Below are 20830 nucleotides of genomic sequence, written 5' to 3'. Positions count from 1 at the left end.
TTTATTACTTATATGTAAGGAGATCAGCAAGATCATGTGCTAATCTGAAGAAATCAGGAAATGCAGACCAATCTACCACTTTAGTTGCTTAATATTAAACAGTAGCGTATTAATTAATATACAGTTAATAATTGGTGCTTTGCACTTTTGAATGGTCTTGCTAACAACATAATGCTATCTTCTATCCAATAACAATTCTATTATCAATAACTCTGCACCTTTAGTGACATCATGAATAATCATTTAGAAGCTGTTACTAATCATTTTGTTACTGTTAGCTATAAACCAATTCTAACGTTGAGCCAGTATAGGAAATTTGCTTTAGCTGAAGTAGAGCAAAGGTTATTACAATTCTCAGCATACATGTTTTTCCTTCTAATCCTGCTATAACTCTTAACTCTGCGCAGTTTATTTAGTGGTTAGCAAAGCATTAGAAAAAGCACAATCAGGCTGAAGATCAGCACTGCTAAAAAAAACCAAACCCACAGAAGACATCAGTTCAAAAGAGAGCACAGCTTTCACTTTAGATTTCCTTTTTCTGTGCAGTGCCCGAGTGTGAGTACAAGTTTAACATTTAATGTGAGCAGAGCTGGAAATCACTGAGAAAATGCACGCAGGCACAATAAAAAGAACTAACCAGAGGCCAGTATTACTGATGCCAAATGCAAATAAGCGGTACAAGCAGTGCACATGGCAGGATAAATCCAACAACATAGCATCTGCTCGCGCACAGCTGCAGAGCTGACGGAAGATTAATAGTGCCTATGTTACATTATAGCTTTCAAAAAGCTGATGGAGGAGCAAATGGACATTAGGGCCTGTTCACGCTGATTGTAGATGCATTAGGTCTATTTATTTACTATAACATAGTAAGGGCGATGCTAACCTTCTGTCTCCTCTGCAGTTTTGTGTCTGCAGACGCTGTGTTGGACACCAAAAAGAGCTGATTGTTACACAGTGATTGAGCACTAGAAAGGGACTCTTGTGTTTTGTTTTGTCTTTTTTGCTGTTCAACAACTTCTTTCCCACCTGTTCTCTGTGAAACTGTCTTAGCTGAAAGATAATGTTAATGCGTAACTTTTTTTTTCATACCAGTGAGAAGTCCCTGCTGCATTGCCAGCTACTGGTTTAATATGCCAAGGTAAACAAGAGATTTTACGATCCTCTCTATCCTCACCCTTCACCCTTCCCCTCCTTGGCCTGAAATTTAGCAAAATACAGACGTTTCGTTTTCCTGAATTCCTCCACCAGGAACTGGGCTTCCTCCTGTATCCGTTCTTCGATGCTTCTCTTTCCCATCCCGAAATTCCTCAGGGTCTGGAGGGAGAACCGTCGTAGCTGCTTCCAGCGTTCTCCATTGCTAAACACAACCCCTGGAGTAACAAAGAATTGAGAAAGAGAGGGGTTTTATTTTTAAGGAGCTGGCTGCCGAGAAAGAGACCCCTTGGGTTGGATTCCTGGCTCAGGCTTTCGCCCCTTGGCCTAGGAGTGCTTCTGAGACGGCTCGGTGCAGCTTTTGCAGAAGTGGGAAACGGGCTAGGAGCGGCGCTAAGCACTGCTCATACCGTGATACCTAGGGATTGCTAAAAGACAAACAGTAGAAAAGCGCTTCTAGGGAGCTGCAAAATCTGTGTTTGTATATAACTGGCTCGGTTTGCATATAAGTATAAACCAGCCCCTATAGATATTATCCAATTACAGCTTTTTGCACTGGGTGCAGAGATATGACCTCTCCCCAAAAGGCAATTTACCATACGCATGACAATCTGTGCAAAAGACTGGATAGCTCCCATTCAATGTCTATTTGATCCTCTTACTCTCCCTTTCATTTTCTCCCCCCACCCAATCACCTCATTCACCCTCCCCATGAACCCCTATCTCCCTTCATGACCCCTCATTAACCCAGGTTCCCCTCAAAACCCTCAGTAACCCAGGTATACTCCCTCCCCCAAAACCCCTCACTCACCCTGGTTTATGTCCTCCCTTCACCCCACGAACCCCTAACTTCCTCTGGTTCACTTAACCCCTATCCCCAGTTCACTCACTCCCTCACTTCCCCTGGTTCATTCACGTCCCTCCTCCTCCAATAACTCTCCCTTCCCCCCACCCAATCCCCTCAATCACCCTGGTTCCCCCCCCCCCACAAACCTTTCAGTCACTCTGATTCCCCCCCACAAATCCCTCTCTCACCCTGGTCTGCTCCATCCTCTGGACCATCCTCCCTCTTTCCTCGCCGAGGTCGAAAGGTCACATTTTGAACCATGTGGTTCTAAGTTCGCCATTCAGGCCCCGGTAGGGAAGGAGGGAGGGTGAGCTGGAGGCACTGCAACGCCCCCAGCCTCCTTCTCCTCCTGTTTGGCTGACAGAAGCCAGTGCGTAAGGGGGTCCGGTAGTGGGGGGAGGGAGGGTAGATTGCACTGTCCACAGCCACCAATATGTCTCTTCCAGTGCAGGTAAATGCGCTGTTCACTGCCACCAATGTTTCTTTTCCGGGGTAGATTCAAGTTCCATACAGGGGGGGGAGAGAGGAGAGAGGAGCTGGAGAGTACAGGGAGGGAGGGGGCAGAGCTTAATTTGCATACTGGCGATGCAGACGCAGGGCAACTTTCCTCTTTATCTTGGTTAGATTAAAGAGCAGGAAGAATACTTAACAAAAAGTGTAAGTTCCTTAAAATGCTAAAACTGAGTGGCCTTCCAGGTTAGGGTAAGAATTTATGAGCAGGGATTTAATACAAGCTGGATCGTGTTAGCGTTTATTTAACAGCCCGGAGGTCCATATTCGGCACTATTTGCCTGGGTAGGTTTGGACTTAGCCAGATAAAAGGTGGAATTTGAGAAAGAAAATCTCACTGCGCTGACCAGCCCCAAGATTGCAGATATCTGTTTATCCAGCTAAAATGTTGTCTGGCTAGTTAGGTGGTGGGGAAGAGGCGTTCCAGGATGCGTGGTCAGTGTTATGCAGCTAAGAAAGCATTCCTAAAGTTAGCCGGATATAATTTCCCAGCTAACCTCAACATTGCTGGGTATATTCAGCAGCACACCTGTGCTAATTTTGCCAGCCGGCCAGTCAGTGAATATGGGCCTCCTAATGCCTTTTGAAAATCCGGCCCATTGACACACCACCTCCTCCTCCTCCTGCCTAATTCTCGAGGCAGCCCAGCTCTCAACAGCTCACGTCTCATTCTGCTAGAGGTTCTTTACACTCAGGTCATGGTTGGCTTATGATGTAGTTCCTGATGCTCTAAAGTGATTTTTTTTTTTTTTATCAGTGCAGCTTCATCTCGAAAATAAATATCGTAAAAAAAAAAAAAGGCTGAAATCCAGCATTCATCTTTTCATAAATGTATTGACAAAGTCATGAAAGAGTTTGTGCTTAAGGTTTCAAATTTCACCATTTTCCCCGCTTCTCTGTGATAATTTCTTACCAAAGCCCTTTATATTTTTATCCAGGATCGGTATCTCTCCTCGGCCACTGAACTCCTCTGCATGATCGATTAGAGCCTCCTTCACTGCTTCGTAATCGCACAGCACCACCACTGGTCGGGAGCCAAAATATACTGTGAACACAGGCCCGTATTGTTCTTTCAGCTGTATAAGGCACATAGAGTAGGGCATCTTTAAAATTAATATCCCAGTTAGTACTGTCAGCAGAAATGAACGGGCATAACAAGAAAAGAGTTCCCAGGCCTTGATCCAGTGCAGGGGTGAAGCACAATGGCAAAGCAATGTGTAGTGGGGGAACTTGAGGTCCCACGATGTACCTGTTCTTTGGTGGGATAGTTTGTGTGTGGGAGGGTGCATGTAAAGCTTATGTCGTTGCTAGCTGCGTTGTACGTGTTTTGTGTGCCGCTCATGCTGGACCTGTTTTCTAATGGGGATAGTGTGTGAGAAGCTTGCACTGCTGCTGCTCTTATTTATTTATGTAATGATTTGCCCTATTTATATGCCGCTCATGCACAGCTGCGAGCGTCTGTTGTACCCATTCTGTGGGATGGCAGTATGTGTGGAAACTTGAACTGCTGCTGTCAAGGCTGAACCTGTTTCTGTTGGGGGGGGGGGGGGGGGAGCTAGTGGTGCTCCTGTCTGCCTACAGTTTTCTCTTTTGCATATTGTGCTTGCTCTGTAAGCCTTCCTGTCAAAAAAATGGAAAAACTCAGTGGACTAGTACATGTATGCAGAGCCTTCTACCTCCAGACGTGGATGGCTCAGGGGAATAGCACAGGAGTATAGAGCTTTTCTTCTGTAGGACTGGACAGCTCAGGGGATTTGCAAAGAGATTCAGAACCTTTCAAATCTAAGACTGGACAGCTTAGCCAGGACAGTCTGGAGAGGGTATGCAAATAATATGGCAGCTAGCAACATACGGGAAGGGGGGTAGCAAAAAGCAGCAAATGCAAAACAACAGGTCCTGACAGCTGCACAAACTCAAATAGCTATCAACTCCTGTAATCGCTTTCAGGTGAATTATCAAAAATTTGTGTGAGTAAAAATGAAAATATACTCGTGTAGGCAGCCTCTGCTCGCGTAGTTTGTATTCTGTAAAGGTAGATTAATACACACGTATATTCACTTTCGTGTGCACACATATGCGCCTAAAGAAGGAGTGGTCGAGGGGCGTTCCAGGGTGGGGCCAACACTTATGTGCGTAAGTTGCTATTTTAAAAGACACGCGTGAACATTTGCCAACTTACTCGCCTATTTTGACACACGTTATGTTGCGGCTCCGGGCCGGCCCCGGCCGCCCCACTCACGGTTTCGCGGTCCCGCTACGCTGCAGCCCTCCCCGGGCCTCCGGGGACTCATGCCGCCACGTTTTCGGCGTCCCCACGCGGCGCCCGGGCCTGCCTCCGCTTCCCCTGCGCTGCTGCCGCGCCGCCGAAGCAGCCAGCGTCTTGCCGCGGCTGGCTCCGCCCCCTAGGGGCACGCGCGCGTCTCGGCCCGAGAATTAAAGGGCCAGGCGCGGGGAACCTGCCTCCACCCTCCAGTGACGTCAGACGCGACTGGGCTACTTAAGCCCTGCAGTCCCTCTCCTCAGGGCCTTGCAACGAGGTTCCCAGGTTCGTCCTGCTCCCAGTTGCCGTGTTCCTGCTCCTCGCTTGATTTCCTGGTTCTTGATCCGGATTGGCTGTGGTTCTTCTTGGCTCCTGACTCTGGTTTGGCTTCGGTGACTTCTGGCTCTCGACTCGGTTTGGCTTTCGGTGCTTCTCTGGCTCTCGACTTGGACTGGCTGACGACGACTTCTTTGGCTCTAGACGCGGACCGGCTGACGGCGATTCTCCGGCACCTGACCCTGGCTTGGTGAGCTACTACTCCGTCGGCAGAGATCTCCTAAGTCCCAGCGGCTGGGTTCCTACGGGCTCCTCCCGGGGGACACCGGCTTCCAGGGTGAACCACCTAAGTCCCAGCGGCCGGACTCCTACGAGCTCCTCTCGGGGGAGTACCGGCTTCCAGGGCGAAGATTCTCTCCCACCGGGTCAGCTCCTTCTCCGGGCCTTTGGTCGCATAGGGCCCTTCGTGTCTTCCACCCAGCAGTCCGCGAGCCTGTCTTCGCCGCCTCCCGGTTGGAACCGGTGTCTCTACCTCTCAAAGGTATTCCATCGCCTGGTTCCGATCGGCCCAAGGGTCCACGAAGCTTACAGATTGCAAGGCCATGGACCCGGCGGATCTTGCCGGCCTCAAAGCTATTCCTGGCCTGGCCCAGAAGTTGCAGCAGCAACAGACCTGCCTCGACACGCTGATGTCGACAGTACAACGTCTGGCAGACCGCGTTGATGGAGCCTCCGCAGCAAGTTCCCGGATCTCTATGCCCCAGGTCAGTCCCGACGCCGCCGCTCCCGTACAGATGCCTGCTCCATCCCGATATTCAGGGGACCCGAAGGCATGCCGGGGGTTCCTCAATCAATGCTACATCCGCTTCGACCTGCTACCCGCCCAATTCCCTACGGACCGAATCAAGACGACCTTTATAATCTCCCTTCTGGATGGGAGACCTCTGTCTTGGGCTTCAGCTCTTTGGGAACGACAGGATTCCCGACTAAATAATCTGGTTCAGTTCATCAAAGCCTTCCGCAGAGTCTTCGATGAGCCTTCCCGGGCCTCCACGGCCGCTTCCGAACTGCTTCAGCTCCGGCAGGGCAATCGGACCCTAGAGGAGTACGCCACAGAGTTCCAGACCCTGGCCACTGAGCTGGCCTGGGGGTCCGACAGTTTGCACGGCATCTTCATGGAAGGCATCTCCCCCCGTCTTCAGGATGAGCTCGCCGGCCGTGACCTCCCCGACGACCTTCAAGAGCTCATTGAACTTGCTGGGCGCGTAGACCGACGAATTCAGCGTCGGTTCCGAGAGCGACGGTCTCCTCACGGCCAAACCACACGTAGGATCACTCCGCCTCGAGTCCGGTCGGCTCCACCTGCAGCCACCACGCCATCTACCGAGGAACCCATGCAGTTGGGCCGTGGTCCCCTATCTTCTGAGGAACGTCGACGCCGCCGTACCCAAGGACTATGTCTTTACTGCGGGGGCCAAGGGCATTTTCTGGCCCGCTGTACAGAACGTCCGGGAAACGCCCGAACCTAGAGCTCAGCGGGGAGTTGACTCTAGGCAACATTTCACCTAGCTCCCCATGTACCGTTCCGGTACGCCTGTGTCTCCCGGAGGGAGGCTTCGACACCCTAGCCCTAATCGACTCTGGGTCCGGGGGGAATTTCGTCCTCCAGGAGCTGGTACAACAGCTACAGCTCAAGGTTTGCCCACAAGAACCGCCTGTGCGGGTTTCCTCCATTCAGGGGAACCCACTTCCTGGTATAATAGCCACTCGCACCAGCCCTCTGAAGCTTCAGGTGGGAGCCCTCCACCAGGAGGAAATCTCGTTTCTTATCTTGGAAAAATCCATCCACCCGGTCATACTGGGCCTACCCTGGCTTAGGGAGCACTCTCCGGTGATCGATTGGAGGTCCCTTCAGATTACCTCCTGGAGTCCTGCGTGCCACCGTCATTGCCTTCCTGCACGCCCGCTGCAACCCATTTCCCTCTGCACGGCCTCGTTAACAGTACCTCCGCAGTACCATGCCTTTCAGGATGTTTTTTCCAAGGAGAAGGCAGAACTACTCCCGGAACACCGACCCTTTGATTGCACAATTAATTTACTACCAGGAACCACCCCGCCCCGGGGGAGAGTCTACCCCCTGTCTCTGCCGGAGACCCGAGCGATGTCTGCCTATATTAAGGAAAACTTGGATCGGGGTTTCATCCGACCCTCCAACTCCCCGGCAGGGGCCGGGTTTTTCTTCGTAGGGAAGAAGGACGGGTCTCTTCGCCCCTGCATTGATTATCGGGGCTTGAATCAAATCACTCGCCGAGACCGGTACCCGTTGCCTCTGATTCCAGAGCTGCTGGACCGCCTTCAAGGGGCTCGTGTTTTCACAAAATTAGACCTCAGGGGTGCTTACAACCTCGTTCGAATACGCCCAGGGGATGAGTGGAAAACCGCTTTTAACACCAGGGACGGCCATTACGAGTACCTTGTCATGCCGTTCGGCCTCTGTAACGCTCCAGCGGTATTCCAAAATCTTATGAACGAGGTGCTCCGGGACTTCTTATATACGTCAGTTATTGTGTATCTGGATGACGTATTGATCTATTCCCAGGATCTCAAGTCACATCGCCAACACGTCCGGCAAGTTCTTCAGAGGCTAAGGGAGAACCACTTGTACGCGAAGCTAGAAAAGTGCCAGTTCGAACAAGAAGCACTGCCCTTCCTAGGGTATATTGTCTCCTCTACGGGCTTCCGAATGGACCCGGACAAGGTGAGCGCCATCAAGGATTGGCCACAACCATCGGGAGTGAAAGCCCTTCAGCGGTTTTTGGGCTTCGCGAACTTCTACCGCCAGTTTATCCCGCATTACTCTAGTCTGGTGGCCCCTCTGACGGCCCTCACACGGAAGGGCGCGGACGCTCGAAACTGGTCTCCAAGAGCTAGACAGTCCTTCCAGGATCTCAAGGAGGCTTTCTTACAGGACACTTGTCTCCGGCATCCGGACCCCCAACGCCAATTTATTGTGGAGGTGGATGCTTCTGATGTCGCCGTCGGGGCAGTGCTGCTCCAAACCTCACCAACCGGCAAGACCCGGCCTTGTTCATACTTCTCCCGCAAGTTCTCTCCGGCCGAAAGGAATTACGGGATTGGCGACAAGGAGCTGTTGGCCATAAAATTGGCGTTCGAAGAATGGCGGCAGTGGTTGGAGGGAGCCCAACACCCGATCATCGTATATACCGATCATAAGAATCTACAGTACTTGTCTCATGCTCAAAGGCTGAATCCCCGACAAGCCCGTTGGTCCCTCTTTTTTAGTCGGTTCGACTTCTCGCTTCACTACCGACCCGCGGCCAAGAATGTCCGGGCTGATGCCCTCTCTCGCACCACAGAGGTTGACGACACAACGGAGTCCCCTCAGTACATATTGGACCCAGCTAAAGTCCTACTGGCTGCCACGGACGTAGGACCTGAGGGGAGGACGGTGGTTCCAGTCCGTTCCCGGAGGAAGGTTCTGGCATGGGCACACGACTCCTTGACGGCTGGTCACCCTGGGATTTCGCGAACCCTGGAGTTGCTCACTGAATTTTATTGGTGGCCACGGGTGAAGGAGGATGTCCGGCAATATGTTCAGTCTTGTCCCACGTGCGCTCAGCAAAAACCGCCACCAGGACGCCCGTGGGGGCTTCTCCAGCCGCTCCCTATTCCCACAGAACCGTGGTCTCACCTGTCCACCGACTTTGTGGTGGAGTTGCCTCCCTCCGAGGGGAAAACCGTAATCTGGGTCACGATAGACCGCTTCTCTAAGATGGCACATTTCATCCCTTTACCCAAGCTACCTACGGCTCCTGAGCTGGCTGACCTCTTTGTCCAGCATATCTTCCGACTACATGGATTGCCCTCGCATATCGCTTCGGATCGCGGTCCCCAATTCACGGCTAAGTACTGGAGGGCATTATGCAAGAAGTTTGGGATAAAGTTAGATTTCACTACGGCATTTCACCCCCAGGGTAACGGCCAAGTGGAGCGGACCAATCGGTCTCTGAAGACCTTTCTCCGAGCTTTTGTAGATGAGCTCCAAGACAATTGGGTCTCCCTCCTTCCCTGGGCGGAATTCTCTCACAATCGCCATAAGCACTCCGCCACGCTACAGTCCCCCTTTCAGCTAGTCTATGGGAGGGTCCCAAGACCCCCACTGCCTTTACCGGTGACAGTTACCTCTCCGGCAGCACAGCTAACGGCTAACCAGCTTCACCACCTCTGGGTTTCTACGCAGGAGAAGCTCCGCAGCACTGCAGCTCGCTTCAAGACGTATGCCGATCGGTCTCGACGGCCCGCTCCGGTATTCTTACCCGGGACAAGAGTATGGCTAAGTACTAAGCACATTCAATTACGGACCCCCTCCATGAGGCTAGCGCCTCGTTACATTGGACCCTTTCCGGTGGCCGAGCGCATAGGGGCGGTATCCTATAGACTGCGACTACCCTCCTCACTTCGGATCCATGATGTCTTCCACGTGTCCCTCCTCAAACCGCTGGTGCTCTCTCGATTTCGGGCTTCCCCGCCGGAGCCCTCCAAGGTGTCCTCGGATCCGGATGTCATCTACACGGTACAAGAGGTCTTGGATGTCCGGTGCCGTCGCCGCCGCTGGGAGTACCTACTGTCCTGGGAGGGTTACGGTCCGGAGGAGAATTCTTGGGAGCCTGCTTCCCACGTTCTGGATAAGGACCTTCTTCGACAGTTCCATCTCCAACATCCGGACAAGCCGCGACCCCCCGGGAGGGGGCGTAGGAGGGGAGGTACTGTTGCGGCTCCGGGCCGGCCCCGGCCGCCCCACTCACGGTTTCGCGGTCCCGCTACGCTGCAGCCCTCCCCGGGCCTCCGGGGACTCATGCCGCCACGTTTTCGGCGTCCCCACGCGGCGCCCGGGCCTGCCTCCGCTTCCCCTGCGCTGCTGCCGCGCCGCCGAAGCAGCCAGCGTCTTGCCGCGGCTGGCTCCGCCCCCTAGGGGCACGCGCGCGTCTCGGCCCGAGAATTAAAGGGCCAGGCGCGGGGAACCTGCCTCCACCCTCCAGTGACGTCAGACGCGACTGGGCTACTTAAGCCCTGCAGTCCCTCTCCTCAGGGCCTTGCAACGAGGTTCCCAGGTTCGTCCTGCTCCCAGTTGCCGTGTTCCTGCTCCTCGCTTGATTTCCTGGTTCTTGATCCGGATTGGCTGTGGTTCTTCTTGGCTCCTGACTCTGGTTTGGCTTCGGTGACTTCTGGCTCTCGACTCGGTTTGGCTTTCGGTGCTTCTCTGGCTCTCGACTTGGACTGGCTGACGACGACTTCTTTGGCTCTAGACGCGGACCGGCTGACGGCGATTCTCCGGCACCTGACCCTGGCTTGGTGAGCTACTACTCCGTCGGCAGAGATCTCCTAAGTCCCAGCGGCTGGGTTCCTACGGGCTCCTCCCGGGGGGACACCGGCTTCCAGGGTGAACCACCTAAGTCCCAGCGGCCGGACTCCTACGAGCTCCTCTCGGGGGAGTACCGGCTTCCAGGGCGAAGATTCTCTCCCACCGGGTCAGCTCCTTCTCCGGGCCTTTGGTCGCATAGGGCCCTTCGTGTCTTCCACCCAGCAGTCCGCGAGCCTGTCTTCGCCGCCTCCCGGTTGGAACCGGTGTCTCTACCTCTCAAAGGTATTCCATCGCCTGGTTCCGATCGGCCCAAGGGTCCACGAAGCTTACACGTTAATTATCTGGCATAACATTAAACGTGTTTATTGTGTATGATTGGCCAGGTGGGAGGTCTGAGTAAACTGGGGGGAGTTAAGGCTAAAGAACCAGCAGGTCCTCAATAAACTGGAAAAGAACTGGGTGAACTGGTGGAGAGATTGGTAACACTTGCAATTTTGCATGTTTTAAAATTTGCTGACTTAACACGCATAAATCCCACTATATGCTAGTAAGTCCTACTTTACTTTTATGTGTAAAATATGCGCGTGTATATTTTTTAAATAGGCTAGGAAAAGTAGGCACATTCAATACATTGAAATACTAAGTTTCAGCATGTATTTGCGCGAAAGCAAATGTTGAAAGGTAAAAAGATACGCGTATATCATATGCGCAAGGTATAATATACTATGGCAAAATTACGTGCGGCAATTAGGGTTTCCAATTCTCAACCTTCAAATTTCCGAACACATGGAAATGCAGTTTTCCAGCCCAGGGGATACACTGCTGTTTTGTGAAACGTTTTAAGCCTCTGATTAAATTGTGGACTGAAGTCTATGTAAACAACACAGAATAAATACATCCAACATATACATATACAAAAGAAAAACATATACATATACATATACAAAAAAAATATACAAAAAAAAAACAACTGTTAAATAAATAAAATAAAAATATACTGAATTTTAGAGTAGCTCCTAAAGCGCACACTTTATTAATCATTGCAGGGAAGGATTGGATGGTAAAACCTACAGGCAGAGAGCTACATTCAGGACATTTTGGAACATTTTAGCCCTCCCCTCATTTTTTCTTTACAATACCTGAAAAATCTGTACAGTCCAGAAAAATATCAGGACAATTGGCAAGCCTAGAAGGGAGCGTAGAAGAAACGTTTCTTTTATTAAGGACCCCAGTACTCCTGATGGATCCGTTGCTGTTCTCGGGAGCGTTTCATGTTCCCAGAACGGTGGATAACCTCATCTAATGTGACTTGGCCTTGTCCTGTAATCCTTGAGACCTCATTGCCACCAGTGACTCGAGCTAGAGAAGTCGTCATCCTCTAGAACTGATAAGGCCGTGATTTCTTTTGAGCAGTCAGATCTCCAAGCTGCTGATCCTTCTTCTAAAGCTCAGGAATGCCGAAAGAAGGCTGGGGTGTTTGGAAGAACAAATAGTGACTTTAACAAAACATCCTTAGTTTTGATTCAGGATAATGAAATATTGCATTATAAAATAAATTAAAGGGAAAGTTACTCAAGATTTAATTTGACGTTTATTCAGTTTCCATTTAATCCTCCTGTGCCTCCTAGAGATAGGCTTACTGAATTGTTTCTTGATTGATTAAGATTTTGAGCTGATGAGATCCTTTGTGGCGTATTATCTGCCAGAAAGGAGGAATGAGGGAATTATTTCTGATTCTTCGGCTGTTGGAACTTATACAATTGAAAGTACTGATTTGCCAAATTCATCTGGGCACCAAGAGGCAGACTATTCTAGTGTTACTTTGCTAGTCATTTTTGGCTTGGAAAGTGACAAGGATTTGTATCCTGAATTTTTTTTTTTTAATTCTTTATTTAGGCATTAAAAAAAAAAATACACAAGAGTACACTTGTGACAAAAAAATGAGACTACAAGACACAAAAAAAGAAAATATATATACTTATCAATATTAATCCATAAGTCTTAATGAAATTAAGAAAAAGAAGGGAGGATAAAGATCAACAAAGCAGCAAACAAAAAGGTTAAAAAAAACCCCAAACAAGCAAGAAACATGCAGAGACTGAATGGCTCGATACACACAAAAGCCGATCAAAGAGATATCAGTTAGAGACAGGGTGAGCATCTAGGTATGATCTCAGTTGTGCAGAATTGAAAAAAATAAACTCGGAATTCAAATGTGTAAAAATACATTTGCAGGGATAATGCAAAAGAAATTTTGTGCCTAAAGAAATTGCCTCTTGTCGCATCATAAGAAATGTTTTTCTTCTCTCCTGCATAGCCCTTATAATATCCGGATACATCCATACACACTGCCTAAATAATACAGATGTTCTATGATGGAAAAACATTTTGAGAACAAAATCGTGTTCTTTGGCAAAGACAAAGGAAACAATCAAAGTCCCCCGATTGGTGATCTCTGAATCAATGGATGACTCCAGAAATTCTATTAAATTCAAGTTTGGCTGGTTAATTGAAACTTTATTATCCAATTTTGAATTTGTCAAGAAATAAAGCTTAGCAATAGTAGGCATGTGATCATGTGGAATCTCTAAAATTTCTCAGGCATATTTCTTAAAGGTGTCCAAGGGAGAAATCAGGTCACAAATTGGAAAATTCAAACCTCTGAGGTTTAAATAATGGAGAGAATTCTCAATGTTCTCTCACCTTCTAGAGTGAATCAGCTCAAATTGAATTAAATTCGCCTAGATATTTTGGCAAGAAATAATTTGATTTCCCATGTCAGTAATTTTTTCTTCATGTTGAGCAACTAATGATTCAGTTCCTTGAAAATGGTTAGATATGTCAGACATAACTGCAACCAAAGAAGAAATGGATTTTTCTAAAGTCACCAGAGCTAACCAAACTGAATCCAGGGCCACTACGGAAGATTTGACCAGCACAGGAGGAAGAGTAGAATTGCTCAAACCTTGTCTAGGAGCAAATGATGGTGAAGCTCCAATATCTACTGATCTCTTCAGCGGGTTAGAAAATTGTAGAGATGTGAATCGTGTCCTCGATCGTCTTAACGATCGATTTCGGCTGGGAGGGGGAGGGAATCGTATTGTTATCGTTTGGGTGGTTAAAATATCGTGAAAATCGTGAGCCGGCACACTAAAACCCCCTAAAACCCACCCCCGACCCTTTAAATTAAATCCCCCACCCTCTCGAACCCTCCCCCAAATGCCTTAAATTACCTGGGGGTCCAGCGGCGGTCCGGAACGGCAGCGGTCCGGAACGGCCTCCTGCAATAGAATCGTGTTGTCCTCAGCCGGCGCCATTTTTCAAAATGGCGGCGCAAAATGGCGGCGGCCATAGACCAACACGATTCGACTGCAGGAGGTCGTTCCGGACCCCCGCTGGACTTTTGGCAAGTCTTGTGGGGGTCAGGAGGCCCCCCCCAAGCTGGCCAAAAGTCCCTGGGGGTCCAGCGGGGGTCCGGAAAATGATCTCCTGCCGCGAATCGTTTTCCGTACGGAAAATGGCGCCGGCAGGAGATCGACTGCAGGAGGTCGTTCAGCGGGGGATTTCCGTACGGAAAACGATTCGCGGCAGGAGATCGTTTTCTGGACCCCCGCTGGACCCCCAGGGACTTTTGGCTAGCTTGGGGGGGCCTCCTGACCCCCACAAGACTTGCCAAAAGTCCAGCGGGGGTCCGGAACGACCTCCTGCAGTCGAATCGTGTTGGTCTATGGCCGCCGCCATTTTGCGCCGCCATTTTGAAAAATGGCGCCGGCTGAGGACAACACGATTCTATTGCAGGAGGCCGTTCTGGACCGCTGCCGTTCTGGACCGCCGCTGGACCCCCAGGTAATTTAAGGCATTGGAGGGGGGTTCGGGAGGGTGGGGGATTTAATTTAAAGGGTCGGGGGTGGGTTTTAGGGGGTTTTAGTGTGCCGGTTTTCCTGCCCTCCCCGTTCCCCCGATTTACGATTTTTTGATGATAAATCAGGGGAATTGGTATTGTATCGTGGCCCTAACGATTTTTGACGATTTAAAATATATCGGACGATATTTTAAATCGTCAAAAAACGATTCACATCCCTAGAAAATTGTGAGTGCGGGATTACTGCACTCTCCTTGACAGGCCCAGTTTCCCCAGGCATTCCGGAAGGGCCCACAGATCTCATGGGGACAGGCTCAGCCGGAGGGCACACTTGCAGGGGAAAAGCCTCCCCAGACATCGCCGACCTAGGGCTTGGAAACTGCCCACATGGTGGCGAGGCCAGTCCCGATGGTGGTAACAACCGCAGAAGGAACGGAGTATTTGGTGCGCTGGGACTCAAGGTAATGTCAACGTCCAGAAGGAGAGCCGCACGCTCCTGGCTGTTTCCCCCCCAAGGATCCATCTACCAGCGAAGACGAGCTAGTGGGGACAAGGAATCTCAAAATCTTGAGCTGAGAAGGTTCAGAAAAGGAGGTGGATGACACCTCCCGAGCCTTTGCCTTCCTCTTAGTATGGGGTATCATGGAATACGTGGAAAAGTAGGCGCTCCTAGTGCGCCATACCTCTGCTGATATTTTACCCCTAGATTCATCAAAACACGTTAATAATGCCCGTGATAAGAAAAAGGGGTGTGTTTAGAGAAACTTAAGTACCATTTCACATTGGTAAACTTATCATACCCTGTGATAATCCCTATTTTTTGCATTTTGGAGAGAGAGAGAGAGAGAGAGAGAGAGAGAGAGAGAGAGAGAGAGAGAGAGAGAGAGAGAGAGACTGATTATCTATAAGGCCCTTATAGTAGTGAAGTATTTATATCTCTATAGAAGGGCCATCTAATAGGTCGAGGTGAGGTGTTGGTAGTGGTTTATGGTTTAGGGACCAGTTTCTCATGTACAGTGAGTCATACAAACAGTATAGTACACCTTGGTGAAGATTTTACGTCATTTGGAGTGAGGAAAGTCTCACAAAGATGTCATTTTTACTGTGTTATCTCACCCTAGTTTGATGTACCCTGTTATAGAGTCCTTCAAGCTAGGGTGAGAGAACATAGTAGGCCAGGTCCTACATGGCCCCAAAAGAATAGGATCTGGGTGTACTCCCACTGCTGCTCCTGACCTGAAGGTGTTGTCCTTGGTGTGGTAAGGGTGAAGAAACTGGAAGGCCCTGTTGCTGCTTGTTATTATTATTATTATATTTTGTGCCTGCCCCAGAATGAGGGGGGCTGGCACCTGAGAGCAGCTGTGAGGTAGCAGCAGACGTCTGTGTGCTACTTCCTGCCAGCCAAGGCAGGGCAGGTGCGAGGGGAGGCAGCAGGAGTGCTTAAGCTGCAGTGGCAATGGGAAGGGACAGGAACAAGCCATGGAGCAACTGATACTGTTGCTGGTACCGCATGGTTAAAAAGAAGCGGCAGAAAGGAGTGTCTCGGGGGAGGCTCCTGCTGCAGGGCCTAGTGTTGGTCGAAGTGGTTCTGCAGGCTCACCCACACCCGTAGGGTTTCTCTTTGAAAACTTTCTGGCCTGCAGGGATGGCAGATATATAAGTGTGCACAGGGTGTTAAAAATAAACTCTCCATGCCGACTTTGTTGGGTTGGCCCTGGTGCCACTCTTACCCTGCCCATGGCTCTGCCTCTTCATCCCTGGGATCCTACGCTGTGGACAGTGTGAATACTCTTCTTTGCACTGGATAGGGCCAATTTTCAGAAGGTGTATTTCCGTGTCTCCATGGAGAAACCTTCTGAAAACTGCCTCTATATTGCAAAGGTTTCTGGCACACACACACACACACATATACACACACACACACTCACTCACACTCACACTCACCACATACACACTCACACACACACACACACACACATATATATATATATTCACACAGAATTGGTTATATTTCAAAGTTATCCAAGTAGGTTCATCCAGATAATTATATTTAGGGATATTCAGTGGTATGTCTATCTTGCTGAATATCTATGATAACTTATCTATTTAAAGGGTTTTAAAATAATTGCCTTCCTGTGTAATTCGCTTTGATGTTCCAAATGAGTTTGCAGTAAATCGAATATGAATAAATCTAATTTTTTGTTTTTATTATTTCAGTTTGTAGACTCCTTATGACAACCCTAAAGCAGCATTTCTTTTTTTGTTGGAATAGATTTCTAAAAGCAACCTCTGGTTTCCTTACCAGAAAGAATGTACTAACTAGCTGGGGAGGTTCAGAGAGATTTAGGAAGAGAGGGTTGGGCTTCACTCCCCTGTGTGGGAGCTGCAAATGGCAAGCTCCAGCAGTATATTAACCCCAACAACCATCTTAGGGTATGGATTTCTTAGCTGGATTTTTGGTTAAGCTCTCATAAGCAGGTTGTTCCTGCCTCCTGTTAATTATATTTGCTAGCTTAGTTCAGAGGATTCTCCTGAGTTACATCATAGGATCAATCTATTGTTTGATCTGGTTTTGGCTTATTTATTCTTTTGATCCATGTATGGAAACCTTTCCTGTGAGAGCCTTGATACCCCTTCACAGAGGATTTGGGGAGCCCCTGTGTAAGGTTAGATCAGGGCTGGGGAAGATTCTGCTGCTCTCTATCTCACCTTCAATGGGGAGATCTGTCAGTGACCCAATGCAGAGGAGTTCCACAATTGTTTTTCCTTGTTGACTATCTTCTCATTTTGGAGACAAGGAAATTTTTCCACCCTTCCTGTCTCTTATTTTGTTTTTACTTCTTTTGAGTCAGTGTCTATTTTGATGATCTTGGAACTGATTGCCCTTGGTAGCAGGGAATCAGTTTGCAATCCATTGGGATAAGAGGTGTCTTTCACCCAGGAAGAGCCTGAGGAGTGGAGGTTTCATCAGAGAGCTATGGATTCCTGTCCATTATCAGAGGGAAGGAGTTGAAAGTATTATTCAAGAGTTGTTTTTCTTTTCTACTGACTCAGGTGTGCTGCACTTGAGAGGAGAGTTGTCATTGATGCAGGTGCAGAAATCCAGCACCAGCATGTTCATCCTAAACTGAGCATGGCGCTTGTCCAGGCTGACCATATCTCTGTACAACACAGAGTACACCTAGGGACCTTCACTTTCAGCTTCTATTTTATTTTTCCTGGAAATTTGTCAATGTTTATTACAAAAAGAAAAAAGTCATATATCTGGAAAAATGGAGCGTCATATTTTCCACGCTATTGTTATAATAAACACTGACAAAATAAAATAAAACTGATAATGAAGGTCCTAAATACAACTGTTGTCTCCAAGATTCACTCTTTTGTATTTTGGTCTTGGCTGGATGCATCTCCTTCCACTATCATTGCTAATTCCTTTTGGTATAGAGGAGGAGAACCATGTATCAGGGAATAGGAGGGAGCAATACCACAAGCTCTTCCTCCACGGGCATCTGCCATAGACCTCACATCTGCCACTTATGGACCTGGCAGTAGTCTAGGGCAGCGGTTCTCAACCGGTGCGTCGCGACACACCAGTGTGTCGCCAAGCACCGGCAGGTGTGTCGCGTGGCTCCCGGTCCCTCCCGCTGCTCTTTCTTCCCTGCTGCCGTTGCTGCCGGGCTATCAGCACGTTCAAGCCCAGCGGGAACGGCAGCAGTGCAAAAAAAAACCAACTGTGGCATCCGCGGCTGGCCTTTTCTTCTTCCCGCGCCTGCATTCCACCCCCGGACCCGGAACAGGAAGTGATACGCGGTGCGCGGGAAGAAGAAAGGCCGTGCCGCGGGAATTCTTTCTTCTTGGCCGCCGGCGGCCGAAGAGTGAAGAGGACTGTGCGCCGCCGCCGGAGGTCGAAGAATGGAGAGGCCCGTGCGCTGCCGCCGCCGAAGAATGGAGAGGCCCGTGCGCTGCCGCCAGAGGCCGAAGAGTGAAGAGGACTGTGCGCCGCCGCCGGCGGCCGAAGAATGGAGAGGCCCGTGCGCTGCCGAAGAATGGAGAGGCCCGTGCGCTGCCGCCAGAGGCCGAAGAGTGAAGAGGACTGTGCGCCGCCGCCGGCGGCCGAAGAATGGAGAGGCCCGTGCGCTGCCGCCGCCGAAGAATGGAGAGGCCCGTGCGCTGCCGCCAGAGGCCGAAGAATGGAGAGGCCCGTGCGCTGCCGCCGCCGAAGAATGGAGAGGCCCGTGCGCTGCCGCCAGAGGCCGAAGAGTGAAGAGGACTGTGCGCCGCCGCCGGCGGCCGAAGAATGGAGAGACCCGTGCACCGCCGGCGGGACTGAAGTCAAGAATGAAAAGACCTGTGCGCCGCTGCTGGAGGCTAAGCCGGAGGGACTGAAGAGCGGAGATTCCCTGCGCACCCCCGGAAGTCAGGTCAGCGGCAGCTGATAAGCGGAGGCCAGGCTTATTGGGGAAAACAATGAGAAGAAACTCCGTGTGTGGTAGAATGTGTGCCTGGGTGCAACTTTGTGTGTGTGGTAGAATGGGTGTGTGTGTGTGTGTGGTAGAATGGGTGTGTGTGTGTGTGTGGTAGAATGGGTGTGAGAGTGCAACTTTGTGTGTGTGGTAGAATGGGTGTGTGTGTGTGGTAGAATGGGTGTGAGAGTGCAACTTTGTGTGTGTGGTAGAATGGGTGTGTGTGTGTGTGTGGTAGAATGGGTGTGAGAGTGCAACTTTGTGTGTGTGGTAGAATGGGTGTGTGTGTGTGTGGTAGAATGGGTGTGAGAGTGCAACTTTGTGTGTGTGGTAGAATGGGTGCCTGAGTGGCAGCTTTGTGTGTGTGTATGGTAGAATGGGTGCCTGGGTGCATGAGTGAGAGCTTGTGTGTGTGTGGTACAATGGGTGCATGAGTGGCAGCTTTGTGGGTTGTGGTAGAATGGGTGCCTGGGTGCGTGAGTGGCAGTTTTTTGTGTGTGTGGTAGAATGGGTGCCTGGGTGCATGAGTGGCAGTTTTTTGTGTGTGAGGTAGAATTGGTGCCTGGGTGTGTGAGTGGCAGCTTTGTGGGTTGTGGTAGAATGGGAGCAAGAACATTTGTATGTGATTGAGAGAGAGACTGGTCAGAGGTGATGTGTTTCTATGAGAGAGAGACAGACTGGTCAGGAAGATGACTGGTGTGTGTGTGTGTGTGTGTGAGAGAGAGAGAGACAGACTGGTCAGTGACGTGACTGGTGTGAGTGTGAGGAAGAGATACTAGTTAGGGAGATACTGGTCTGTGTGAGACAGAGACTGGTTGTGGGCCCTAAGGAAGAGGACTGTGAGGACAGAGCTTCAGCAGCCACTGCTGCTTCTGGTGAGTGCTATTGGTCTGCAAGGGAAAGGAGTAGGAGAGTTGCTGGAGAGGGTAAGTAAAGGCGGCTTTTTAAGTTTATTTTTCTTGATTGCCATTTTAATTATTGGGTATTATGTGATGTGTCTGCTGTTTTGAAATATTTTATTGATATTTGGACAATTTTTAATAATTTTTATGAGTTTTTAATTGTTGGATGTTATTCTGTTCATCAGTTGTTTTGTAACATTTATTAGTATAGTATTACAATTATTTCTAAGGAGGTATCTATCTATAGCAGCTTGGCTTACTCTGTTTTCCTAATAGGAGGTGTATTAGTGTTTAGGGCCTGGTTAAATATTTGTAGTGGTAAATTACTGTATTTTCATAAGGAGGGGTATTGTGCCTGCCAGTAAAGAGAGTTTGTTTTGCTTTTACTGAGATGTCATCAGAACCAGAATATATTTTTTTGTATGGCGAGTTGTACAGGGTAATGCCCTAGATCTGCTTTGCACCCATTTTTGGGGGTGGAGGGGATTCCTGAGGATGCAGAATGTATATTTACATTTTGCCCCTTGACGGTCACATGTTCAGTGTGTCACGCATATGAGAACCATCTGTCAGGTGTGTCCCGGCCGAAAAAAGGTTGAGAACCACTGGTCTAGGGTGCTACGATCTGATGTGGGCTCTCAGGGGCATCAACCCTAAGAGCATGCCCTCCTTCCCCTAAGATGACAGTCACAATCTCTGCCATAAACTTCAAGAGTGTCATCCTAAAACAGATCTTCTGACAACACATAATGGACATGAGGCCTACTTTTCCCTCTTCTCAGTCTCCTCCTTTTCCATCACCTCTACTAATTCCCTCTTCTTTACTTCTTTATCTTTCTCTATCTGCTCCATCTTATCCAGCTACTGTTGGGCCCAACCATAAGGCCCAGAAGCCACTTCAATAGAGCGGGAGTTGCAGGTCTTGGTGGTGGAGATCGTCTTGCGAGATAATTTTACTTACTTGCCAAAGCTATGGCAACTGATGGATGGCTGTGGCCTCCTACTTCTAACCAGCAACACTGGTGCTGCCCCTTCCTCTAACCTTTCATATTATTCAAAAGCAAACAAACATAACTATAATGCCAAAATTAAAAAGACATAAAACAATTAACATTCAAACAACAAGCAAAACTGTTAAACAAATCAACCCCCTCACCTCTCAATCTTTCTGT

At 49.4% G+C, this 20830-nt stretch overlaps 1 protein-coding gene across 1 annotated transcript in view; it reads right to left on the bottom strand.

Annotated features, from left to right (window-relative positions):
* Positions 1–20830, bottom strand: part of LOC115095302 (cytochrome P450 2G1-like) — a 53619-nt gene that overhangs the window by 29374 nt on the left and 3415 nt on the right. Inside the window, exons 2-3 of the mRNA XM_029608801.1 lie at positions 3426–3588; positions 1224–1373 (exon numbers count right to left, since the gene is read on the bottom strand). Of these exons, the coding sequence (XP_029464661.1) occupies positions 1224–1373; positions 3426–3588 (313 nt within the window). The remainder of the gene's footprint in view (positions 1–1223; positions 1374–3425; positions 3589–20830) is intronic.

The sequence above is a fragment of the Rhinatrema bivittatum genome, chromosome 7, assembly GCF_901001135.1.
Source record: "Rhinatrema bivittatum chromosome 7, aRhiBiv1.1, whole genome shotgun sequence".
Taxonomy (NCBI): domain Eukaryota; kingdom Metazoa; phylum Chordata; class Amphibia; order Gymnophiona; family Rhinatrematidae; genus Rhinatrema; species Rhinatrema bivittatum.
Note: the sequence above shows the minus strand (reverse complement) of the source record. Positions and strands in the feature narration are given on the sequence as shown.